This window comes from Panthera leo, chromosome D4 (genome assembly GCF_018350215.1).
Source record: "Panthera leo isolate Ple1 chromosome D4, P.leo_Ple1_pat1.1, whole genome shotgun sequence".
Lineage (NCBI taxonomy): Eukaryota > Metazoa > Chordata > Mammalia > Carnivora > Felidae > Panthera > Panthera leo.
In genome coordinates this window covers 18,498,421-18,525,885 of record NC_056691.1, presented here as the reverse complement: position 1 = coordinate 18,525,885, position 27,465 = coordinate 18,498,421, and the positions used below count along the sequence as shown (strand labels likewise).

General features: G+C 42.7%; 1 protein-coding gene across 4 annotated transcripts in view; it reads left to right on the top strand.

Moving 5' to 3' along the window:
- Positions 1-27,465, top strand: part of PRUNE2 (prune homolog 2 with BCH domain) — a 270,865-nt gene that overhangs the window by 74,142 nt on the left and 169,258 nt on the right. For all 4 annotated transcript variants that reach the window (XM_042911941.1, XM_042911942.1, XM_042911940.1 and 1 more), the window contains exons 5-6: positions 10,057-10,209; positions 12,518-12,612. In XM_042911941.1, coding sequence (XP_042767875.1) covers positions 10,057-10,209; positions 12,518-12,612 — 248 coding nt within the window. The remainder of the gene's footprint in view (positions 1-10,056; positions 10,210-12,517; positions 12,613-27,465) is intronic.

Sequence of the window (27,465 nt, the reverse complement as noted above, 5' to 3'; positions counted from 1 at the left end):
TCAGAGTGGCCTAAAGTTGGTGCTGGGCTATGCCCTGAGTGCTTGCCAAAAACAAACGATTATGGACCTGCCAGAATCCTCGGTCCGTGTTCTTTAATTTCCCCAGAGGTGTGCACCGGAGGAGTATTGCCAAGTGTAAGCTCCATTAAGTTGCTGAATCATCGCATTGGGGATTTGTGTGCGTGTGTATTTGTGTGTGTGTGCACACGCGTGTGTGTTTCTGGGAACCAGCTGGCAATGATAAGACTGCAGCCACTGATTACCAGTCAGGTTTCCATTAAGACCACGCTTCCCCCCACCGAAAGGCCTGTCACATTTATTTGTATAAGACCTCGACAGAGCCTCACTACGTATAGCAAACCAAATGATGGCAATTGTTCATCGCGTAGGACGCAGAAAACCTATGTCCTAGGTTTTCAAGAAAACGCAGTCTCTCCTTTCTATTGGCAATGCCACTTGAACTTCAATAAAGAATAGTTGCTTGCTATTTTAGTAGCCTGGATTAACAGCTTCAAAAAAGATCCTTTTAAGGAGGTCAGATGGGAAAGGAACAGAGCCAGATTTTTTCTTTTCTTTTTTTTTTTTTTCCTCTCCTGCCCAAAGAGGGAATCATGTCTCCCAGTGAATCATCTGTCTCCCAAAATGGTTACAGAGTCCAAAGGGAATTTCATCCATCCTGTTTTGCTCAGGAAGAGGGAAGATCTGTGTGGTGGGTACAGGAAAGAAATTACTTTTTTTTTTTTTTTTTTTTTGCTAGATATAAAACCAGAACAATTCCTCAACCTCCGAGTTCTGATGCCATGCCAAGATAAGCCTTGTTCTTAAATTCACGTTTTAAATCGATAAGATTATTAAGCACTAGAATAATAGGCTTCTTTTTTATTATCCCTTTTCAGGCAAAACTGCGAACGAAGTTGTATTTTCTGTTTTTTTCTCCTTTCTTCTCCCCCCGCCTCTGTTATTCATTCCTTAATTTTTTTGTTTCAGTATAAAAAAGAATCAATCCCAAGTGAAACAAGGAAAGGGGTTTGAATCCCTTCTTTTCTGCTAAGAATTTATCATGCAGAATATGCCTTTACTGTGGTGAATGTTTTCCCCAAACCACTTCTGACTTCATTAGATCATGTTTAATATTAATGTACTGCGATTGCTTTTGGCAAAAGGTCCTTCGCTTTGCCATTCTTTTGAACAAAGCACATTGTGGTTGATTTTTTTTCTAAGGGAATGAAATGTTTGTTATAATTTTATTATAATTGCTTTCTTTGTTGCTTCTTGTTAAACCCCCCTGGCCTGTGAATAGCTGCGACACTGTTGGGTACATGTGTATGGGTTTAAATTTTTTTTTTTTAGTTCTGCAGAATTTGCTGGAAGTTAAATCAACTCTTACTCCAAAAACAGGTTTGATTTTGCCACGAGGTGCCTTTGGCTGCTTATATGGCCTGACATTGATATTTAGTTAAGCATATACGTAAATGGGTCTTTAATGTGAAATAGAAAAATTTGCTATTGGTGAATCCCTTGAATAAGGCTGGGCCATAACCATTCCTTTGCAGTAAAAACAACTCAAAGTTGTTGGTGAGAAAGATTTTGAGTTATTTTTTTCCCACCTACATTAGTATGTCGTGTTTTGCATTTTCATGTCAGACTCATAAATCAATGTTGGAAGTCTCTTTCAGTGACTTATTCTGTAGGACTTTGTTTAGTGCAATGCTACTTTCTGAATACTGCTTTCTATTGTATGTATTTAAAAATTAAGATCCCCAAATCAAAAAAAAAAAAAAAAAAGACGATTCTTAGTTCAACTGTGAGACAGGCGCGTTTTTGTGAAATTTATTCTTAAGGATCTTACATTTTGATGCTATTACAGTTTTTTTTTTTTAATTTTTAAATCCAATTCTCTAATTGTGATGGTTTATAGAAATACAGGAGATTTTGTGTTATTAAAGTGGTACCAAGCGCCCTTGCTAAGTTTACTTACAATGTCAAGCTCATTTGTAGTTCTTTTGAGTTTTTTGTATACACAAACATATCATCTGTGAGGAAAGACAGTTTTTTGATCTGCTTTTCCTTTCCTTCTACCTTTTACTTGTTTTGCTTGTCTCATTGCTCTGGCCAGGGTGCCGTGATGGATAGAAATAGCAGGTGTCTCATTCCTGATCTGAGGTGGAAGGCTTTCAGTATTTCACAGTTAAATACAAGGTTTACTTTTTTGATTTGCTTCTTATAAATGTCCTTCATCAAATTAAGGCAGTTGTGTTCCATTCCCACTTGGCTGAGATTTTATATAATGATTAAATCCTGGATTTTAGATAGTTTTACTACCTGACATCTCCTGAGATGGTCAGATGATATTCTCTTCTGTTAATATGCTGCATTATATTGGTTGATTTTTGAATGTTAATTTGTCCTTTATTTTTTTTTTTAATTTTTTTTTCAACGTTTTTTATTTATTTTTGGGACAGAGAGAGACAGAGCATGAACAGGGGAGGGGCAGAGAGAGACGGAGACACAGAATCGGAAACAGGCTCCAGGCTCCGAGCCATCAGCCCAGAGCCTGACACGGGGCTCGAACTCACGGACCGTGAGATCGTGACCTGGCTGAAGTCGGACGCTTAACCGACTGCACCACCCAGGCGCCCCTAATTTGTCCTTTAATTCCTAGGAAATCCCTACCTGGTGACTACATAATAACCTCTAATATATTGCTAATTTGGTTTGGGACTAGTTTAAAAAGTTTTTTGTTTGGTTTGGGGTTTTTTTTTTGCTATGCTTATTTAAGAGACTTGCCTTTAATTCTGCTTTCTTGTGATGTCCCTGTTGGATATTGGTATTGAGATTATGCTAGGTTCTGAAAGAAAATAAATTGGGAAGTGTTCTCTCTTTCTATTCTTTGGAAGAGTTTGTATAAAATCAGTGTATCTCTTGGAAGTTCGGAACAATGGATAGTAAGTGTAATGGATTCATTAAAAAAAATTTTTTTTTTATTAAGTAAACTCTACTCCCAGTATGGGCACTTGAACTCACAACCCTGAAATGGAGAGTCACACGCTCAACCGACTGAGCTAGCCAGGTGCCCTGAAATGGGACTCTTTTTTTTTTTTTTTTTTTTTTTAATTTTTTTTAACGTTTATTTATTTTTGAGACAGAGCATGAACGGGGGAGGGTCAGAGAGAGGGAGACACAGAATCCGAAGCAGGCTCCAGGCTCTGAGCTGTCAGCACAGAGCCCGACGCGGGGCTTGAACTCACGGACCGCGAGATCATGACCTGAGCCGAAGTCGGCCGCTTAACCGACTGAGCCATGAAATGGGACTCATTTTTATGCAGATACAAAACCATCTACATTTTAAATTTCTTTCCTTCCAGGCTTCACAAGTTGAGGGTTTTTTTTTTTTTTTTCAGAAGTATTCAGAAGTATTATTCAGAAGCACTTATTCAGGAGTATTTTCGGACGAATTTTATAATCTATTACAGTTTGTTCTTATCTCTTAGTATTAGGAGAATCTGTAGTATGTTACTGTCTCATTCCTCATTTTGGTAAAATATGCCCTTCTCTCGCTCTTCTCTTTTTTTTCTTAAACAGTTAAAAAACTATATTTTTATGCAAATTGCAAAATTTATATTATATATTATATTATTATATATTATATAACTATTATATTTATATATAAATACACTTATATTTTTATTATATCCTTCCTTTGACATGTTTTAGTTAAATTCGCTGTTTTTTTTTAACATCTGATGCTTTTTAAAAAAAATTTTTTTAAGTTAGAGAGAGAGAGAGAGAGAGAGAGAGAGAGAGAGAATCCCAAGCAAACTCAGTGCTATCAGTATGGAGCCCATTTTGAGGCTCGAACTCACAAACTGTGAGATCATGACCTGAGCCAAAACCAAGAGTCTAGTGCTTAACCAACTGAGCCACCCAGGCACCCCTAACATCTGATGCTTTTAAAGGTTTTTTTTCCTCAGAGCATAGCTTCGGTTACATCCCACACACTAAAATGTCATATTTTCATTATCATTCAATTAAAATATATTACAAATATGTTGTGATTTCTTCTTTTACGATGAGTTATTTAGAAATGCATTGTTTACAGTGCCTGGGTGGCTCAGTCAGTTAAGCGTCAACTTTGACCCAGGTCATGATCTCATGGTTCATGAGTTCCAGCCCCACGTCCGGCTCTGTGCTGACAGCTCAGAGCCTGGAGCCTGCTTTGGATTCTGTGTGTCCCTCTCTCTCTGTCCCTCCCCTGCTGGCACGTTCTCTCTTTCAAAAATAAAATAAACATTTAAAAAAAAAAAAGGAATGTGTTGTTTAATTTTCTAATATTTGGGAATTTGCTGGTTTTGTTCTATTACTGATTTTCAGACTGTTATGGTGGCCATAGGTGGTAACTCTGTGGTTGCAATTTTTTGAAATTTGTTACGACTTGAGGCACCTGGGTGGCTTGATCAGTTAGGTGGCCGACTTCAGCTCAGGTCATGATTTCACAGTTCATGGGTTCGAGCCTCGTGTTGGGCTCTGTGTTGACAGCTCAGAGCCTGGAGCCCACTTTGGATTCTGTGTCCCCCTCTTTCTCCACCCTTCCTCCCCACCCCCCCCCCCCCCCCCCCCCCCGTCTCTCAAAAGTAAACATTAAAAAAATAAAAAAAGACTTGATTTATGCCCCAACAGATGGTCAGTTTGGGTTAATGTCTTATTTGTGCTAAACAAGAACGTCTAGTCCGCCATTGTTGATGACAGTGTTTAATACACGCCAGTTTGGTCAACTTTGCTAGTCATGTTGCTCAAATATTCTACATCTTTACAGACTTTTTTCCCTACTGGTTCTTAGAGTTGCTGAGAGGGAACTTTAGTCTACTTTGTCTCCAATTAATATATCAAACAATTGTTCCATCTTTTCTACTTTTTCACTTTCCGTCTTTCAACATATCTCAACATATTTCACCATATCTCAGGTGTGCTTTTACAAAGTCAGCCACTTAACTGACCAAGCCACCCGGGCACCCCAAGGCATAAGTCAAAACAGTATATTGCTATTATGGCTTTTAAAATTCAGTTTGATACTTTTGTCTTTTAAAAAATATATATTGTTTTTGAGAGAGAGAGAGAGAGTGACAGAGTGTGAGAGGTGTGAGAGGCGGAGGGGCAGAGGGAAAGGGAGACACAGAACCCGAAGCAGGCTCCAGGCTCCAAGCTTCGAGCTGTCAGCACAGAGCCCGACGCGGGGCTCGAACTCACGAACCGTGAGATCATGACCCGAGCTGAAGTTGGACACTCAACCGACTGAGCCACCCAGGCGCCCCTTTGCTGTTTGTTTTCAACTTGTCTCACATTTCTTCCATTTCCTTATTTCTTTACTCCTATTATATTAAAGTATTTTTGCTGTTACATTTCCCCCCATTGGTTTGTGAGATATCTGTTATTTAAGAAAGCTATTTTAGTGGTTACATACGTGTTATAACACACAATTCTAATTTCATATAAATTGATATTTTGATCACTTCCCTGACAATCCAAGAACCGTAGAGCGATTTACCTCTACTTGGTCCCTTCTGCAATTTGTCGCCACTGGAATGTATTTTAATCACGCATAAATTTAAAACTCCATAAGATATTGCAATTGTTTTATGCCACGAACATTGATTTATTCTTATCCACGTATTCTCGTTCTCCAGTGCGCCTCTTTTCTTCCTTCATTTCTTGGCTTCCACATATAATGGTTTTCTTCTGCTCCTACTTGCTTTCAGTGTGGGTTTTCTCTTGGCAGACCATTTCAGTTTATTTTTCTGGAAACGTCTTTATTTTGCCTTCATTTTTTCATGTGTTCACTCAGTACAGAAATTTAGATTGGCAATTATTTTCTATCCGTACTTTGCAGACAATTCCATTGTCTTCTGACTTTCATCATTTTGGGGGAGGTCAGCTCTCCCTTTTATTGTTGTACCTTTGACAGTCACGTTTTCTATTTCTGATTGATTTCAAATTTCTATTCTCTGTAATTTTTAGCAGTTTTAGTGTCATATGGCTAGAGGTCTTTTTCTTTGTGTTTATCCTGATTTGGGTTCATAGTTGAACACAAATATCGTGGAGTAATATCTTTCATTAATTTTGAAAGGTGATTGGCTGTTGCCTTTTTAAATATAATCTTAGTCCTGTTTTTCTCTCCTCCAAGGGAAACTTCCATTGCATGTATGTTAGGCCTTTTCTCCATGTTCCCTGGGTTTCTTATGCTCATCTGTAGATTTTTCATCCCTTTAGTCTCTCCATACTTCAGCATGGAGATTTTCTTCTGACTTATTTTCCAATTCACTAATCTTCTCAGTGGATCTCATCTGTCATTGAACATAGTTTTTGAGTTCTTTTTATACGTTTTTTTAAACTTTTTATTTTGCTTATTTATTTTTTAAATGCTTATTTTATTTTGAGGGCGAGAGACCGAGCATGAACAGGGGAGGGGTAGAGAGAGAGAGAGAGACACCCACACAGAATCAGAAGCAGGCTCCAGGCTCTGAGCTGTCAGCACAGAGCCTAATGCAGGGCTCGATCGCACCAACTGCAAGATTGCGACCTGAGCTGAAGTCGGACGCTCAACTGACTGAGCCACCCAGGCGCCCCTTTATTTTATTTTTTGAGAGAGAGAGACAGAGCGCAAGCAGGGGAGGGGCAGAGAGAGACACACACACAAAATCCGAAGCAGGCTCCAGGCTCCGAGCTGTCAGCACAGAGCCCGACGCGGGGCCGGAACCCACGAACTGTGAGATCATGACCTGAACCAAAGTTGGACACTCAACCAACTGAGCCACCCAGGCATGCCTATTTTTTTTTTTTTTTGAGTTCTTACATTCAATGATTAAACTTGCAGTTTAAAATTTTCTTTTGCATATTTTATTTATAGATTCTAATTCTCTACTGTAATTCTCCAGCTCCTTTTTAAAAATTCCCTCTAGTTCCGTTTCCGTTCCTTCTCTCATGAGTTTTTTTTTTTCCCCCCCGAACTTTTCAGTCATTTGATCATATATATATTTTTTAATGCCTGGTAATTTGTCATTGATTGCTGAACAGCATACATGAAAGGTATAGAGACAATGAAACGATGGATGATGAGATGTGTTTGCTCCAAAGAGGACAGGCTTCTGGCACCAGAGGTAGCTAGAAGAATGTCAGAGAAACTTCATCTATTTTGCGTTTGAGCTGACTCAAATCAGGACTTGCGTCGCCTTGAGGACTAATCTATTCTTGCTTCATCCTTTGGCTGTGGTAGAGGTCAGCAAACTTTATCGGCGTAAAGTCAAGCAGGAAATATTTTAGGCTTTGCAGGCCTACGGTCTCTGTTGCAACTACTCACACCGTCATTATAGCACAAAAACATCCATAAGCAACGTGAGTAAGTGTGGTTGTATTCCACCAAAGCTTTATTGAGAAAATCTGGTGGTGGACCAGACTCACCCTGCAGATCATTTCCCTCCAACCTCTTTCCCAGGCTCTCCAGGGGCCTCCTCTCAAAACCTGGGGTATTTAACCCGACACTCCTTCTCTGCAGAGAGCCCTGAACCTCAATTTTTGCCTCCCCATCCCTGTGAAACTATTGTTAGATCTGTGAATCTTATCTCATTAGCTACAACTTCTAAATTAACAAATACCCAGAGAGGACGAACAACACCAAGCGTGGGCGTCACCCCTTCGCGCTTTCCTTCTCTCCAGGATCTTCAGTTTTAAGATGGTCACCTGGGTAACTGCCTGATGTCATCACAGATTTTTTAAAATATATTTTAGTGCAATTTTTTTTTTTTTTGGTCTTTTATCTAGCTTTTCTCCTTGTTCTTGGTACAAGTAGTTTATCAGAGCCAGAAGCAGATGAGGGTCTTTTTTGAAATTCAGACTCACCGTTGCCTCAACAAAGAGTGGAAAAGCCATCTTTATGTTTTGGATTCTGTGCCAGAAATTGTCAGACCGAAGAATCCAGCTGGCTGCTCCCCACCTTTAAATGATAATTTATCTTGAATCTGTCCACTTCTCCGCCTGTGGACTGCTTCTTCCCTGACACTCATCTAAAACAGCCTTCTAATTCTCCTGGTATGCTTTGTCTGATTCATTCTCTGCTTGGTAGCTAGAGGGATTCTTTTTTTTAACGTGTATTTATTTATTTTTGAGTGAGAGAGAAAGGGGGGGGGGATGGGTGAGGGGCAGAGAGAGAGAGAGGGAGAGAGAATCTCAAGCAGGCTTCTCACTGTAAGTGCAGTGTCCAACACGGGGCTCAGTCCCACCACCCGTGAGATCACGATCTGAGCTGAAATCAAGAGTCGGATGCTTAACCGACTGAGCCACCCAGGTGCCCCTCACATTTACGTTTTGTAAGAATCCCTCCAGAGCCTCTCCCACCTCAGTGCCTTTGCACATGGTCTATGTGACCATGATCTTCTTACTTTTCCTTTACATTAAGTTATCCTTCAAGTCTCAGCCAAGGTTAACTCTCTCTACAAAGCTTTTTGTGACTCCTAGATTCTGGTCTAGATCTAGAGTACTTTGTATTCCCCCAGTGATATTCCTCGTCCCTCTAATGACGGAATTGTATGTGTTTACTTATTTGTAGCCCCTAAACGACTATGAGCTTCAAGGGGCATGAATGTCTGTATCTCAGTCTTGAATCATTGCATCTAGCATTGTGCCCTGCCCATAGCAAGTGCTTCTTTGTTGAAGGAATGAATGAATGAATGAATGAAATGCTTTAAATAAATAAATGAAATGCTTTAAATAAACGCTTTAAATATATTTGGCATATTTACTGTTATTATGATATTTGCATTCATTGATTCTCAATATAACTTTGCAAGCTGGGAAAGCAGTATTATTTCTGTTTTAAAATGGGCAAGTGGTGGGGCACCTGGGTGGCTCAGTCGGTTAAGCGTCCGACTTCGGCTCAGGTCACGATCTTGCGGCCCGTGAGTTCGAGCCCCACGTCGGGTTCTGGGCTGATGACTCAGAGCCTGGAGCCTGCTTCCAATTCTGTGTCTCCCTCTCTCCCTGCCCCTCCCCCATTCATTCTGTCTCTCTCTGTCTCAAAAATAAATAAACGTTAAAAAAAAATTTTTTTTTTAAATAAAATGGGCAAGTGGTGGGGCACCTGGCTGGCTCAGTGGAACAGGTGGCTCTTGATCTCAGGGTCATGAATTTGAGCCCCATGTTGGGAGAGATGGTGACACCTTGATTAATCAACAGGTGTGGCGACTTTTAGAGAGTTTCGTCATTCATCCTAAGTAAAACTTTTCTTTCCCCCGTGGCTCCATGTTAGCCCGGATCAAGATACAGGGGAAGGGGATGTGACAAGTGGCAAATCCTCCTTTTCGTGGTGAGATTGTGCACAGAAAATTCCAGGAGTTTGTCAGAGGATGGTCATTCCTGTTGGCAAATTACTGTGTAATCGAGGCCTGTAGTTTACCCCCAGCTTGTGAATTCTTATAAATGGATAACAGTAACTTCGAAGAAGTGTGTGGTTCCTGGGAGATTGAGAATGGGCTCCAGATTCAACACCTTGTCCGATTCCTTTCCTGCTGACAGACTATGCAGTCCTTGAGTTGTTAAAAGGAAGAAGTTCATATGTGAGCCCTGTAATGTGATGAGTGGAAGCAGTCTCCTCTGTGGTCTCTTAAAGGGAATATTAAAGGGAAATAGTAAATAATATTAATATTTTAAAAGAGTTTGCCATTAAATTCCATTCTGAAATGAAAAAAACACGTATATCATTTTTGTAGGTTTGTGTGGGTGGGGAAAGCTACCCATTTTGTTCCTTTACCCATAAACTCTGTCCTACGAAGTGTGTAATAGGCAGTTACATTGCAGAGATCAATACCTGGCGATCAGAGAGGCGGGGCAGACAGTATCTGAAGCGTTTTCTAACACCTGCCTCTTGAAAGCTACTCCATGGAGGCCACTGGTCCAGACAAGAAACTGAAAGTGGAAGTATGGCTAGACAAGCCAGAAAACATGGATTTTCCTGGCTCCCATCCTGGCTTGGCTGGAAAGTGAAAGGCCATTTTCATTCATGTCTTTTAGGTAGCATCCTTTTCAAGTGGATGACCATGGAATCCGAGAAGATCTCAGAGAAGCAGGAAGAAATTCTCTCTATCCTGGAAGAAAAATTTCCCAGCTTGCCCCCGAGAGAGGACATTATCAACGTCCTGCAGGAGACCCAATTCAGCGCTCAGGGTGAGTGACTCTGTCCCCCGGCTCTGTCACAGCGCCTGAGTAGGGATGGTTTCTGGGATGGCACGTTGCCAGCGCCTTTGTTTTCTTCCCTACTGTCCGTGCTTGTGGAAGATTTTCAGGCACACGATGTTAACTCGCCTGGACGCAGGCAGCCCGTACCGCAGACTCACCTCTGGGGCCTTTGTGTCTGCATGTATGGGTAATTCACGCGTCTAACGTGCACCGTGGATGCCTCATTACATGAAATCCCTGTGCCGAGAAGGTTCTATTCTGAGCAATGTGGCAGGAGCAACGTCAAGTACAACGGCATTTCATAAATCAATTAATTTTAGAAAAAGAAAGAGCAAAGACAGCTAAGCAGATAAAATTATTCTCTAAATCGAAGCTTTATCAAGACAGTGGATTTCCTGGCTCAGTTTTTCATCGTGATGAGAAACAGATATAATTCACGGATGCTGGAATAACTTGGCACGGATTATATGAGTCTTCATGACAATCCTGACAGGTATTACCCCCAGTTTCCAGATGTGAACACTGAGGCACAGAAGGGCGGCTTTGCTTTCTGGTCATCACGCACACAGCTGGCGAGTGACCAGGCCAGCCCCAGACAAAGCTTTCTCCCTCAGTTTGGAATCCCCCGGGGACAGAGCCAGAGGCAAAGCAGTTTATTTTGGAGAGGAACCCAAGAAGCACTGAGAGGGGACGGAGGGGCTTATGGGGCAGGTTAGCTCTGTGGGAAGCCATACCGTCACCGCGCGGGGGGGGGAGCCCGGGGAAAGAGAGAGGAATTGCACCTCGGTGTTATCCCATGTGTGTTAGATCCCAAGTGTGTTAGAACTTGCTCATCCAAGCTCCAGGGGCCGGTTGTTAAAACTCAGGACTTTTGTGAATTGGGTTATGTTGGGTTGGCAGCTGGAAATCAGCCCTGGTGGGAGTATTGCCACCACAGGGATGAACAAACGCTACAGATCAAGCTTCGCTGTTGGTTGTTAAATATTCACCAGCATGCCACTGGACTGTTGGGGGCTGCTCAGTCCCGGGGGCTGTTAATACCCCTCAGAGCGGGCTTTCGTGGTTGGGCGTCACACCACGGAAGGTGTGAGGACGTGTGGGCGGGGCCCCGGCACATTTGCTCCCAATGTACACTCGTGCGTGTAGGTGTAAGTGTGGCCGCACGATGGGGTGCGTTTATGTCATTCACTTTCAAGACTAGACCAAGATTTTAATGTCACAATATATTCTAGAACTCATTTTATGCTGCCGTATGATAGATTGTGGCCTGTTAGTCTTCAAGTCAAAGGAAAATGTTTCATACCCGTCTGTTTCCCCACACTGCTGTGATTGGCAGAGAGTTCTAATTTTTTTTTTATTTTTTTACATTTATTTATTTTTCAGAGAGAGGGAGAGAGAGACAGAGCACAAGTGGGGGAGGGGCAGAGAGAGAGGGAGACACAGAATCCGAAGCAGGCTCCAGGCTCTGAGCTGTCAGCACAGAGCCGCGTGCAGGGCTCGAACCCATGAACCGTGAGATCAAGACCTGAGCTGAAGTCGGACGCTTAACCGACTGAGCCACCCAGGTGCCCCTATGAAGTGCACTTTGAATTAAATTACAATAGAAAATATGAAGGCCCAACTGAATCCATCCTGAAAGCAAATTTTGATCTTGCGATGTATTCCTTAGCTAGCTTGCATGATTCTGTTAGGTTTTTGTCATTGGCTCACTCCTCCCCATTCCATTCTCTGCCCTGGTCTGCTGTGGGTCTCTAGAGGCTGACCTCCGAGTGTTTAATCCCCTGCCTTCTGGTTAGTGAAAAGCGTTAGTAGCACATGGGATGTGAGGATCCAAGGAAGGAGAATAAAGAGGCTGTACTATTTCTCCCTTGCGTCCTTACTGATTTGACGCTAAGTTTTTGACGGCCCCTCTCCTGTACTTTCAGGTCTGTTTCTTCCCTTGTCCCTTTGCCAGTGTCTGGATGCCTCACCATCTTTTATTCATTTTCTTGGCCCCACCCATACTTCTGTATGTGTCCTACCATTAAAAACTCTGTGTGTGTGTGTGTGTGTGTGTGTGTGTGTGTGTGTGTGTGTGAGATGAGGGGTGAATTCTATTTCTTGCTAGGAACCTAACTGGTGCAAATACTGTCTCTGATGTGATTTTTGCTTTAATGTGTGTGTTCGTTATGGGTAAAAGAGATCTTATTGGGAGAATACATTGAAATTAACAGGGTGAATTCTTTACACAGTCCCTTGATATTACCCAAAACAGTTCCCCAAGTGTAAATAATGTTTTTCCCCCTCTCATCTGTAGGTTTAAGTATTGAACAGACAATGCTGAAGGACATAAAAGAACTGTCAGATGGAGAAATAAAAGTGGCCATCAGTACCGTGAACATGACCCTCGAGGTAAGGGTGGGAATGTTTATTTTGGGCGGGTGGCAATGACAAATTTTACAAAAGATTATTCTACAGCATAAGTCAGTGTTGGTCTTTTGCTCTGAATGCTTCGTTGTGATATATTTGAGTAGGAATGCAGGTTACTATTTTGGATGGAAACACTGTGCTAAGTCAATGAAAAATGCCAAACATGGATTCCCAAGATGAGTGCTACTTCATTCATCTGAGTACAACAAAACCTACAACGCAAATACTCAAGTTTGTATGTGTGCGTATGTATAGTCCGCTTAATAGCAGCGATTGTATGTGGGATCGGATTCACTTCCACTCGTTCTGTGCACCAGCCCACATTGTCCATCGAACTTTTGTGGGAAAACAGGTTGTCCTTTGGCCCTTGTAAGCTATTTGGATGCATGTCATTTTTGGTAATCAATGGCGACAGCTCAAGTATTCATAAGACGCTCCTTCCAATCTGTTAAATGAGTGACTCAGAGTGAATATTACTTTTGCCTTTGTGTGTTTCCTTGGTAAATTATCTTTTGTCGACTTTGGGGGTTTTCAATGACTTGTGTGTTCATCTTAATTAACCTAACTAATGGGGATGATATTTTACAGAAGCACATTTGTGCCATGCAGAAGTCTGCATATTTCTTTACTGTTACGTTGCCTTGATCGAGGCACTCAGCTCTCAAGTTTATGTAGACAAAAAGTGCTGTATAGCACTTCATCTTTTTGTTTTTAGAATTGTGTGTTGCCATGCTTTTTCTTTTTCCTCATGGTGTTGATGACGATATCGACGTGTGTATTTCTAGTGACCAGCAGGTATGCATGAGGTATCCATACCTCAAAAAAACCAAGAGCAAACCAGGTGCTTTTTTTCTGTAATTTCTGTGGAAAGTTTATTCCCGGTGGATCGACATCATAATTCAGATGTCAATCTGAATAGATCCATATGAGTACCAGGAGGCAGACTGTTGTCACTGGAGATAATCACATTTGATGGTTATACAGTGCCTCATGGTTTATAGAGCACGTTCTCATTGTATATAGTTCGTAGTTGACTCGATTATTTCTATGGACTTTCATATTGATAAATGCTCCATATAATGAGATGTGGATGTGACTCAATACAAGAAACACATGCAATTTGGGATGTAGTAACTAGATAATCACCTTCAATTAGAAATCTGCTTTGTGTATAGAAATCCAAGGAAAACGTGGATCTTGCAAGGGTCAGTAGCTCAGAGAATCATTTCTCCTAGTTCAAGCCTTAGGGTTTTCTTTCCCCTCCTCCCTCCCCTGTCTCCCTTCATTTAATGGCATCTTATTAGGTTTTAAATGCCTTGTTTGGAATTCCTTTCTAAATTAACATACAGCGTCTTGTAATTGCTTAGGGAACTGTCTGTAGTTAGCAAATTATTTTAAGGCTATTATTATAGACTTACCATAGCTTTCACTTACGTTTAGTTATATTATAGGGGTATATAAATGGCTTTGTCAGATACGTTAAACTGTAAATGTTGGTCGAGCTGAATAAGTGATAAAATGATCATCTACATCTTTACAGTAATTTACATAGAGGTCCAGTAATTAATCAGGCAGTTAAGTATATCTCTGGAAACACTATATGATCTTCTGGGAGGAGGAAGAAGGACATTTGTATATGTAAAGAAGGGTACACAGATTAAACTCCCATCAGCTGAACGAGAGCTTTTCACTTGTGCATAATGGGGATAGTAAAGATGACTGAGAAATGGGAAAGCATCTCCTTAGTAACTTCCTATGATTTCTTTGAAAGAGAAAACGCACGTTATTTATTCAGTCTGTCTGTTGGGAAAAAATCTCCCAGTTAAGGGAAGAGTTTGGTTTTCTCCACAGAGCATCCCGTGATGTGGTGTTTTCTGATCCCTACTCACATTTGATTATATTTCAGCCTCCTTTCCATTCCCATGGACCTCACTTTTTAAAATCATGATGGAATACCCACCCTAAACGCCCTTTGGATTCTCAAAGAAATATTTTTAGTTCCTCTGGGTTTCTTTTTTTAAATCTTTTTAAAGTTTATTTATTTATTTTGAGAGAGAGAGAGAGAGAGAGCGCATTAGCAGGGGCGGGGCAGAGAGAGGGAGAGAGAGAGAATCCCAAGTAGGCTCCAAGCCGTCAACATAGAGCCCAACGTGGGTCTCAAACTCACAAACCGTAAGATCATGACCCGAGCTGAAATCAAGAGTGAGTCACCCAACCGATTGAGCTGCCCAGGCGCCCCAGTTCCTATGAGTTTCTAAGTCTCATAGTTTCTAAGTTTCATAGTCTTGTAGATACTTCAGCGTATCTCGAGACTTAGCTACTTCCTGATGACTTTTATAAATTCTCCATTGTTTATAACATTCCCTGAAACTCTTGCAAAATTAAGTCTAAAGGACCAGCTTAGGACTGAAATAGTTATCGTGTCTTCCATTAATTTCGAGCTCGTTTCATGTATTTATTCAATCACAGTTAGACAATATTTTAAGTTAATTGAGGTAAATTAGGTTTAGGAGGTAAAACCATTGCTTTGACAGCTGGGTCACCTCTGGCCCTCCATGTTGTAAGGAGAAAGCTACTAACCCCTTTCTTTCTCATTTTCATGGTAGTATATATCACACTACATATTGGGAGTTCATTCACTGATTATCATTGTCTCTGACCCTTTGTGCCCTTTTCCTTTCTTGCCAATTTGATTATCAGAAGAGAAGCACGAGTGGTTTTGATTCTGTTCCAATCTCTCATGTTTTTTTCTGTTGAAGTTTCACTGATACTCAAGGTTACGTTAGTTTCGGATGTACAGCATAGTGATTGGATAAGTCCATACGTGAGGCTTTGCTCACCCAAAGTGAAGCTTCCAATCTGGCATTTTAGTGGCGGAACCAATAGAGAGAAATAAAGGTTGCCAAAAAACCAAATCCTTATTAGAAACTAGAAAGTATAAAAATTAAAAATAATAAAGCCTTCATCGGAGAAGAAAGGAAAGCATCTGTGGATATCAAAGCACGTGTTTCACTGGAACAAACTTTGTGTTCTTTTTTTTTTTTTTTCTTTTAATGTTTGCTTTTGAGAGAGAGAGCGTGAGCGGGGAAGGGCAGAGAGAGTGGGGGACAGAGGATCCAAAGTGGGCTCTTTGCTGACAGCAGGGGACCCAAATCAGGGCTCAATGCAGGGCTCAAACTCACAAACCGTGAGATCATGACCTGAGCCGAAAGCAAGAGTCAGACGCTTGTCTGACGAACGACTAGTCAACCTAATGACTGAGCCACCAGGGCACCCTTCTGCCTTTATTTTCCCTTCATCTTTCCTCTCTCCTTGTCTCTGTGTCCAAATTTGCCCTTTTTTATGTGGACACCAGCCATACTGGATTAGAGCCCACACAATGACCCCATCTTTACTATAATATATCTGCAGCGACCCTCTGTCCAAATAAGGTCACATTCTGAGGTACTGAAGTTAAGACTTCAATATATAAATCTGGGGGTGGGGAGGGGGACACAATTCAACCAGTAAAGTATCCTTTTGTAAAAGTAGTCATTTACCGACAATTTCAAGGAATAAAACTTACAAGACTGTCTGAATGAACCTATTGCCTGCTAAGCACATTTGATGAGTTGCCGCTTCCGCTTACTTTCATTTCAAATCAATTTCCTTTAAATGAGGAACAGTGGGGATTTTCTACCCTTGACATTTCGACTCCTTTATTTGGAGCTGGAGTCTGAGGGAAGTGTTAGGGCTTGTTTTCTCTCTAGGGCTCCGCTGTGCTCTCAGCCCGGGGCCTCCTCATGACCAGCCACTCTGCTATTTGAGACCTGGAACAGAATGCATGGGATACATTCTGGTAAAGTGACTCAGACCGCTGACTCATTCTGCCCTGTAGCGATTACCAGCCAAGCTGCACCTTGGAACGCCGCGGAGGGAAAAGTACCAACATTTTCCCTTAGCGTTTAGAGCCCAGACCAGAATGAATTCCCAAGATCACTGTTAAACTCTTCCCTAACAAAAGGGAACATTTTCTAAGGCCGCAGTGAAGCATCGTGGGAACCCTTGTAACCGGGGCTTTAAGACTTGAGCACACCAGTCCAAAATCTGGTTTACCGATTTTAAGCACCAAATATGATTTCTCACTGTTTGAGCTTAGAGATTCTGGAGTTCAGGATGGAAGCACCATTAGAGTAAGGACGTACTTTGTTGTGTCGCGGAATGCATAACAGTTAATATTTCCAGGGAGCATAGATTATTTTTGTTTAGCATATTCTTTAAAACACCAAACGCTTACACCGAAGGTGACTTTTCAAACCCAACTGGCCAACCAGTGGAAATCTGTGCAACCTCGCCTCCAGGTTTTTGAGTCATAAGTGCCTCCATTTCGTCTAGTATCCAGGCATGCCGGCTCCTCCTCGCTAAAGAGTTAACATTCGATGGCGAACGCTCATTGCGTAGCAGACAGTAGAGTGAGGACTTGCAAGCATCATCTCATTTAACCCTCGCAGAAAGCTCATGAGACAAGCGTGCTGTGGTCCCCCCCGTAGGGGTTAAGGTAGCTCTAACAGATGTATCAGATAAACCCCAACTCTCGGAGACTCAACACGGAAATTGTTCAGGTTTTGCCGGTGCAGTGATCCACTTTGGTGTTCCTGGTCCAGTGGCCGCGGGTGACCCAGAGACCATGCTCACTGTGTAGCTCCCGAGATGCCTGCAGGCATCTCCATTCTATCACCGAGGCGGGGAAGAGCTCGGAGGACCACACGTGGCATCCATCACTTCTGCTCACCTTTCGTCGGCACAGTCCCGTGGTCACGTCTGGCTGCAGGGAAGCAAAGAAATGTCGTCGAGCTACGTGTCCAAGAAGAACCACCTTGAAGAATACTTAGCCGGTCTTTGCCACGATCTCCATCTTGCAGTTGAGGGCATTGGAATCTTGAGAGGTTCGATCATTTGTCCAAAGTACAGTCAGAAGTAAAATCCACGCTTGTCCCGCCCCAGTACTGTTTTCATTGCTTGGGATATGGTACCCTTGGGCAAGGCTAGTTGTAGGCTTTGAGCCCCCTCTGGGCTTCACCAGTGAGTCGTCTAGAGTCAGCGATTGCAGGCTAGACCTCCCCACGCCGTCCTTGGTTGAATCCTTCTTTTCTCTACTCTTCATACCAGCCCTTCTTCCTCTTTGTCTTCACTTCTTTGCGTCTTTTAAAAATCATTAGTTTTTATTTATAAACATCATCTAACTCCCAAGTATTCATACTGAAAGTAATTTTCGGCCCCTGATATAGAGGAGATCTGGTCAATAAAGCAAGTACATAAAAGTAAATAGGAACAAAGATTACGGGGCAAGGGACTGGGTAGGACGAACCATGTAGGAAGGCAAGTGTGATGTTTCTTCTCAGCCTGTTTCTAGAATTCAAGAACAGGGGTATTCTGGTTTACCTTGCTGTGATTTAACGTTTTCAGATCAGTACTCCAGATGGAGAGCAGTTATTGAAAAAAAAATTAATGGTAGAGTTGGTTTTTTTTTTAAGTTTGTTTCTGAGAGAGAGAGACAGAACGCGAGCAGGGGAGGGGCAGAGAGAGGGAGACACAGAATCCGAAGCAGGCTCCAGACTCTGAGCTGTCAGCACAGAGCCCGATGTAGGGCTCGAATCCACGAACCGTGAGATCATGACCTGAGCCAAAGTCAGACGCTTAACCTACTGAGCCACCCAGGCGCCCCTGGTAGAGATTTTTTTTATTGGAATGAAGCAGTATTACTTTTGAGCACTATACTAACCCCAAGTAACAAAACTCTGCATAGTTGAGGTGTCAGGAGTTCTCAGTTCATGCCTGGCCCAAGGGTCCAAAGGGGGTTGAAGGAAATGCCAAATACGGTAACTTTCATTGTGTGAATTTAATAATCAGTGTGTGCGAGGCATCTGAAGGATGAATTTAGAGCTACTAATTCGTAGCTTCTTGAGGACAGTGGCAGGATGAAAAAAATGAAAGAAAGAACCATAAAAGTGGACTAACATTCCTTTGGAGCTGCAGTGAGTGGTTCTTGGTAATAAGACATAACTGAGATGAGAGAATTAAAAATCCTTATTTAAAAACTGGCTTATCATATCGGTGGCAACAGCACTTTGTCTTTGAAACAAAATGTACTAAGCAGCTGACGCTTATCATATTTAGAATCCTTACAGTTTGTATGTAGGTAGCTCCTTCTGTAGACGGCCAAAAATACTCCAAAGACACCAAAGAAGCCTGAAAACCAGCCTATCTAGAAGTGCCTTCTAATGCCTTATGATGGGATTCCTGTTTCATATCTACAGCTTGAGTTAAGTTGGAGCTAAGTTGGTGTTTGTTGACAACTTTTCTCTGTTTTACCGATTGGCCAATTTCAGATGGACTTCACATATGGATTCACAGAACTTGGCCCATCTAGCCCGACTTCTGTGCATTTATTTCCCTACCTTGCACAAAATACCTCAACACAGCTTTTCTAGCTACCATTTTGCCGCAGGAATGAGATAGATGGTGATCCAGAGCTTAAAGACTGTAAAGTTACTCATTGTGCTTTGTGCTTTTCTTGGCATAGGGTAGTGCCCTGGGCCTCTGTCCTTCTCTCCTGTAATCCTGATAAAAACGCGTTTACGTGGAGGAGACGGGAAGGGGGCTAGAGAAAACACAGAGCCTTCCCCGGGCGTAAACCTCTCCTCCGGGCTCAGAAATTCCCACGGACTTCCCTAGGCAGCTGTGCAGTGGGAATGAGATAACGAGAGAGGATGCAACGAGGCTGGGGCGGGGAGGGGAATTTACGCGATGCTGGCCTTAAAAATGGTTATTTGACTTGGTGCAGAAAGCAAGCAAGCAGGCTGCGGAAGGAGCCGCGCCGGTCCGGGAAGCCCGGGTGGGGTTGACTGGTAGCGAAAGAACAAGGTAGAGTCAGTGCTCGAGGGTGTTTCACTTGCATCTCTAGTGGAGGATGGCATTAGGTGATTCCGATTTATAAGCAAAGGTGGATGTGTATTATTCGTTACCATTCCCCCCTTTCTGTTACATTTTGTTTTCAAGCCCCCCCCCCCTCCCCCGTCAAACATGTCCTTGTACTTGCTTCTGAACCAAGAGCTCGGAACAAAACAGGGCTGCAGTCCCCCGAGCCAGGATTCCTGAGATCATGATGTGTCGGGTCCAATTAGCTGCCCCCTCACTGCCTCCTCCCCAAAGCGAAACCGTATTCCAGTCATGTGCTGCTGTGTAGCAAGCCATTCCCAGAACGTGGATGTTATAGGAGTTAGAATTTCTCATATTCTATGGGTTTATCGAGTTCAGCTGGACGGTGCTTGCTCAAAATTTCTCATGCAGTTAACAGTCAGGTGGCGGTTCACTGTGAGCTCAGTTGTGACTGTCACCTGGCTTGAGTTTCATCCAGCGTGACACGTAGGTTCCAAGAGAGACAATCACAAGAGCGAGCTTTTTTTTTTTAATGTTTATTTTTGAGAGAGAGAGAGAGAGAGAGAGACAGAATGGGAAGGGGGGAGGAACAAAGAGAGGGAGACACAGAATCCGAAGCAGGCTCCAGGCTCCGAGCTGTCAGCACAGAGCCCGATGCGGGGCTCGAACTCGCGAACCGCGAGATCGTGACTTGAGCCGAAGTCAGGCGCTCAACCCACTGAGCCACCCAGGCGCCCCACAAGAGCGAGCTTTCTGAGAGACTCGGGCAGCAGCTGCCATTCTTGTGGCCTAACGTGAAGTGTCTCAGAATGTGACTTCCATCATTTTCGATTGTTCATGCAAGTCTCAGAGATCAGCCCAGACTGATGACATGGGAAATTAGCAGTGCGCTGGTAAATGTCTGGAAAAAATATATAGGTGTGCACACACATACACACACACACACACACACACATATTACTGATATAAAGAATATATAGCACACAATTTCTAAAAACCCTTTTTTCATAAATAATCATACAGTCGATTAAATCTCATATGAATGAATTAGTTAATTTTTGTGCAACTTGTACATTGCAGATGATGCACAGCTCTAGTTTCAACGTTTTTTTTTTTTATTTTATTTTTGGGACAGAGAGAGACAGAGCATGAACGGGGGACGGGCAGAGAGAGAGGGAGACACAGAATCGGAAATAGGCTCCAGGCTCCGAGCCATCAGCCCAGAGCCTGACGCGGGGCTCGAACTCACGGACCGCGAGATCATGACCTGGCTGAAGTCGGACGCTTAACCGACTGCGCCACCCAGGCGCCCCAACACAGCTCTAGTTTCAAACAAGAATACAGTTGATATTTTTGTTTTCCCTAACAAGACAATGATACCACAAAGACTTTTGTCCGAACTCCACCTGTTTGTCAACAACAGCATGGTTTTGTGCACATGCTGTTCACAGTGTGATGGCTAGAGACACAACACGCTTGGAAGTTTAACTTGAATTATTAACTTCTTCTCTATAACTTTCTTAAGTCCAGACCTGGCAAATTATTCCCATAGAGATCCAGGTGGGAAATAATTTAGACTTTGTGGTCTAAGATGCAAGATTGAGGATAGTATACAGGAACTTAAATAGCAGCTATTTGAAAATGTTTAGGGGCGCCTGGGTGGCTCAGTCGGTTGAGCGTCCGACTTCGGCTCAGGTCATGATCTCACAGCTCATGGGTTCGAGCCCTGCGTCGGGCTCTGTGCTCACCGCTCGGAGCCTGGAGCCTGCTTCCGATTCTGTGTCTCCCTCTCTCTCTGCCCCTTCCCCACTCATGCTCTGTCTCTGTCTCTGTCTCTGTCTCTCTCAAAAATAAATAAAAACATTAAAAAAATGTTTAAAAAAGAAAATGTTTAGCTCATGGGCCATACAAAAACAGTCAGTGAGCTGCTTTGGGTCTGTGGACTGTAGTTTCCTAACCTGCTATAGATAAGCAATACAACAATTAAAAAAAAAAAAAAAACAACCTTTGACTTGTAGTGTTGGCCAATTTCTGTAGTGTAAATTCCTACTATGGCTAATTTGGAAGTACGAATATGATATTATCAAAACAGAATTGGGAATAGTTGGTAATACGTTATTGTATAATTGGAATTTGCAAAGAGAGTAGATCGTGAATGTTCTCACCAAGAGAAAAAAAGGAAAAAGATAAAAATGTACCTACGGGGGTGATGGATGTATGTACTAATTCATTTCATTGTGGGAATCCTTTCTCATACATACCCATCGTCGAATTGCAGACTTTAAGTATATTATATCAAATACATCCACATATCAAGTCATTAAATTGTAGACTTTAAATATATTATAATTTTATTTGTCACACAAAACAAATGGGGAAGAGATGTACAGAAGCATGCCATTATAATAGCATTTTTCCTATGCAGCTACTATAGATATAATCTAAAGAGCACAGATAATAGTAACAGATAATAAAATAATTATGAAAGAGTGTGTTTCAGATTCTGACTTCTATTTTTGATACAACTTAACGTAAAATATGTAATTGAAGTTTTGTAATGGCTGTGTTTAATTTGCAAATGGTGAGTTTTCAGATTTCCCCCAGCTTTTGTACTTGTCTGTCACTAACCTGTACAAGTCAGTTTCAGAACATCAGTGAGAATTAGACCCCAATTCTTTTTTTTTTTAAGTTTGTTTATTTTGAGAGAGATAGAGACGGTGCCAGTGGGGGAGGGGCTGAGAGAGAAAGAGAAGAAATCGCCAGCAGGCTCCATGAAGCCAGTGCTGAGCCTGATGCGGGGCTCGAACTCACGAAACTGTGAGATCATGATCTGAGCTGAAACGAAGAGTCGGACGCTTAACCGACTGAGCCACCCAGGCACCCCTAGACCCCAATTCTTGATGTGAGGAGTAGCATGTGCTTATAGAGAGGGAAGAAATTTGAAGGTGGCTATCTTTGGAGGCCACTTAAGGAGGCAATTGCTTTTGGTATCCAAGGCTGTGTCATTCAGTCCCGGACTTTTTATAAATCAAGGGAGAGTAGGACCTTCATTTATGATTCATAACTTACTCATCTGGTTTCATGCATTTTGGCCAATGGTGGTATATTTCCGACAGCTAATCATGTTAGCATAGATTAAGAGTAGGCGGGGCCACCCAGCAGCCTGAGATAACAGGTCATGTGTATGATACTGAACAACATCGAATAATTAGTCTTTGAGGCCTTTGCTGTCTGGACACAGAACATCACAGCCACCCCACCTTCCCTTGCCGGTCACCATGCATTCTGGGGACTCAGACTCTTGGCAGCCTTGGATGCCTTGTCTTCCCCCTCCCTGCTGTCTTCTCTTCAGCTGGAGACCCAGAGCTCAGTCTCTCCAGCTACACATTGTTGGCATTTTCCTCCCAAGCTTCGACAACCACAGGCTCTGTGAGTGAATTCTGTAACCCTCTTTGGACCACGCCATGGATGGTCCATATCACCGCATCACTCTCCACCTTGCCTTTTCTTAGTAGGTTTTGCACACCTCCCCCTTTTCCACATGTCCGTCTGTCTGCTCCTCAGCAACCCTGCTCCCCTCCTCACTGCCACTTCTGCCTGAGTATGACCAAACTTCCTTCCAGGAACTTCCTAATGCATATTTGTCATTCAAAAGCCAATAAGAAAGGTCATCAAAATGCCTCCGGCTCTCATTTGCATGCTGCGTTTCTGGTACTTCTGTGACTTTATCTGGGGATCTGTCACTTAAATTCGCATTCACCTTCAGGGAAATGGGCATATTATCGGGAGGCATTTCGAATGAACTCACGTGTCACTGCATCTCATATAATTACAAATTGTCCACTTCTTCAACAGTCATCAGCAGGCAGTCCTGTCTTATTGAGATCCTTTTGTAGGAGGAGGTCAGTTGCCCCTTGCCTTGTGAAGGAACCCGGGTATTAATGCCCATCGTGCTGAGAAGTGAGCTCCAGGAATTTGGGAGAATTCGACACCTCTCTGGTTATTGCCCTTCCAGAAATGTCGGTAGTTGCAAAGCTAACAGGTAGACATCGGTTCTGTTCACTTTAATCTTCCCATAAGATGACAAAGAAACAGCTTATGAAGTGAATTCTTCCTCCCCTTCCGCACGGCTGAGGGACTTAAGAATCAGCATTTCACAAAATATATCTGTGACAATTTGAACTTTCTTCATGCCACGATATCGGATTCTCTTCTGCATCTTTCTTTATGCGAACCGAAACCCTCAGGACATAGCGATACGCTAGAATGACTGCTCTTTCACTCTGTAAATACATTTTTTAAGTGTACTATAATGTCATTTTGATGGTTTAATTTCTAGAAGGATTTGGCTAATTACATTTTTAGGAATGCATTCAGGCCAGTTTTAGCTGCCTGGCGTTACTTTTAATAGCAGCTGTTGCTTACCTTTTCTCTTGTTTATTTTCTCTCTCTCTCCTGCTTTCAGAGTTATTTTGCTGATTTGGAGACCTGCCCTTGGTTTAAATTAGTTTGTCTGTAACACTCCTGTGAATCATATGCAATATTTTAATGGTTAATTACTGCATTGTATCAACTTGTCATAGAGAAGCAGGCTGTGAGGCTAAAGGAAAATTGTTCCTTTTTCTTGTGACAGAAGAAACCTCTACAGAGAGAGACGGTGGAGTGGGGTTGTATGAATGCCCCTTTCCTGTCCCTATAGGTAAATGCTGAATTGGTTCCCTGAGTAACAAGGACTCTTTTTTAGCACACACTGAAATGAAATAATAAATTTATGCCAAATAGCCAGTGGCAATTCAGAGAAATAAGGAGACTCAAACAAAGGAATAATTTAGGACAGTTACTTTCTAGAATAGATACCTTTTTGTTGTTGTTCCTTAATCCACAGTGATTGCTAAGGTTGGCCGTGTTGAAGGCTAGTGGAGGCGAATGGGTTATGACAGGTCAGTGGTGTCGCCTAGTGGTGGGAAAAGGAAAACAGAGAAGGTGCTAGACCTAGGCTTTGGTAATTTAGTGTTGTCTTGTATTCCATCAAAAGAATAATTTAATGCTCATTGTATTCCTAGCGCGGGGCTAGTCTTCACCTTGAATAGGTCAAGTTAAAACAAATCAAAATAGTAGTAGCCAAGATTTGTTGAGTGTTTACCATGTACCATACATTTTATTGTCACTGTCTCATTGAATGTCTATGACGAGTCTTTAAGATAGGTCTGTCCTTATTTCCAGCTTATAAATGGGTTGTAATAGACTCTTCCAGAAAAAGTAGCTCATGACATTAGGTATTTGTGGCCATGTGTTGCCTTCCAGTGTTTTAGAGTAGGGTTCTTTTCCTGATACCATTATGAAATCTAATTGTCAGTTTCTGGTCAAATACCCATGCCAAGTACATCTGTTCCTGCCTTTGAAAGTACTTTCTTTTATCTCAAAAGCGCAACAGTCATTCTGTACCTCCCCACCCGTGTCATTTCCTACCCATCCATGGAGCCCAAACAACGAGGTTCCCATCTTATACTGCAGTCATTAACATCACTAGCTCAGCCTCGCAGCCGTCAGATCAGGTGACGTGCCCTTGGCACAACAGGGTTGAAGGAGGGCTTGAATGCACACACTCGTTTTGTCACCTGTTTAAGCATTCATCAACGTAGTCATTTGCCCTCAAACATTTATTGAGCAGCTGCTATGTAGCTGAAATGTGGACTAGATATTGCAATATAGGGGTTTTGGTCTTCCCTAAGCTTATGAAAGATTGGCGATTCTAATTGGTTTAATGGGCCAATACAGGACACGGGAGTTTCTGGCTCAGTAGCTCTGGGGCGGAACTTAAAAATTTATATTTCTAATAAGTCCCTCGGGATGCTGATGCTGCTGGCCCAGGGACCTACTCTGAGTTCCACTGGCTAAGAGCCATTTGATTCAGGTCCCAACTTTTGCATGCATATGCACAGATGCTGAGGAAGGGAACCGGTGTTCACTGAGTGCTGTGATAGGTGCTTTATGTCAGTTATCTTTTAAAATTCTGAAGCCTTCCTCATGACACAGGCAGTTATTATGTATCTATTTTACAGGTGGACAAACTGAGACTCACAGAGGGAAAATAAACTACCTCAAGCCACAGGGTAGGCATTCCGATCCAAGGACCTCTGATTCCAAAGCCCTTATTCTTTCCCGGTTGTTCTCTGTTGGGTCACAGAAGAATAAGTTTATTGTTATCATCATCATTGTTACCTCTCATCAAGCACGAGAGATACATTCTGATATGAAAGATAGGAAAGGCTGTGCTTCCCCCAAACTTAGTGGCTTCAAAATAACAGTTTAGTGTTTCTTGTGATTCTACAGGTCTAGCCTGAGCTCACTCATGCAGCCACAGTCAGCTCATGGCTCTGCCGGGGGCTGGTTAATCTAAGGTGGTCTCTCTCACACGGACGGGGCCTCAGCTGAGAAGGTTGTGGAGTGGATGGCTGGGTAGCTGAGTCTCTCTTTATATGTGGTCTTTCATGCCAGGCTTCTTCGCTTGAAAACTGAGACCTTCAAAATGGCAGAAGCAAGAATTTTGGGGACTCTCAAGTCCCACCAGGTCAAACTACATGCTCTTGGTCAAAACAAGTCATGGGGCCAGCCTAGAAAAAGAGTGAGGAAGGAGACTGCACCTCCAGCTGGGAGGAACTAGAAATAATCCGTGGCCACGTCAAATCTACCAGAACCGGGGCGCCTAGGTGGCTCAGTCGGTTAAACATCCGACCTCGGCTCAGGTCATGATCTCACTGCTCGTGGGTTCAAGGCCTGTGTCAGGCTCTGTGCTGACAGCTCAGAGCCTGGAGCCTGCTTCGGATTCTGTGACTCCCTCTCTCTCTGCCCCTCCCCTGCTCATGCTCTGTCTCTGAAAAAATAAATAAACGTTAAAAAAAAAATCTACCAGAACCTCCAAATAGGAGTCTTAAGTATTTGCGAACTTTGTCATGGTTGTAGTTGTCTTGTATTTTATTTAGATGAAGACCATCCTATCAAGTGTTCTTAAGAGTCACATTAGAATGTGACTCATTAGAAGAGTCCCATTGCTGAACAACACTGAAAGAGGACAGAGATGGAATAAAGTTCTTGCTTTTTGATTGCCTTCTAGGATGGGACCAGGGGTCGATGGCTTCAGTATTCTCCTTGCAGGCTTAAAGGTCTTCAGTAATAAGGATATTTTTGTGAGATATTTTAAAAATGTTTATAAAGATTTACTTTGAATTTTCAAGAATTCATAGTAATATGAAATTATAGTATCCCCGAGGTTGCCACCCTAAGCCTAAAGGGAAGAGAGAAGATTTCCAGACCCTGGAAGGGGAAGGCTGAAAAGAGAGGGTCACCTCACGAAGAGTCTTTGGTCAAGGGGTGGCCAGGTTCAAGGTGACCCCAAACAAAGGGAAATGGAGGAACCAACACTCTGCCCTCACTCTTTTTTTTCCCCCCCATCTCAGCACCTGTTGGGGTTTTCTATTGGCTGAAACCAACAGAAAACCAGAGGCTGCAAGAGGCTCTTGATGTTGTCTATAAAGTCACTGTGTGGCAGGCAGGACGGAGGAGGGTGGAGATGTGCTCTGCAGGGACACAAGGAAGACAGCTTGCAGGAAGTTCAGCTGAAGCCCCAAGGCCGTGCAGAACTCTCCCCAAGGTGATGTGAGAGGCCGTGACACAAAATTTTCAAAGGAAGTGGAGGAAGCCTAATTATAATGTTTTCAAGCTATTCTCACTATCTTAGACGTAATCAGAGGATTGAAATTTGGAAACAGAAGAGAGAACACGTTTTGAGATGTCCGTGTCCCATATGACTGCGAGTGAAGGGGCATCGATCCCTCACCTCAAGCTGGGGCAATAGGTTCGGGAAGGTCTCCTCAGAGAGACTCCTATGTGCCCCTTTCAATTTGGGGGACACTGTGT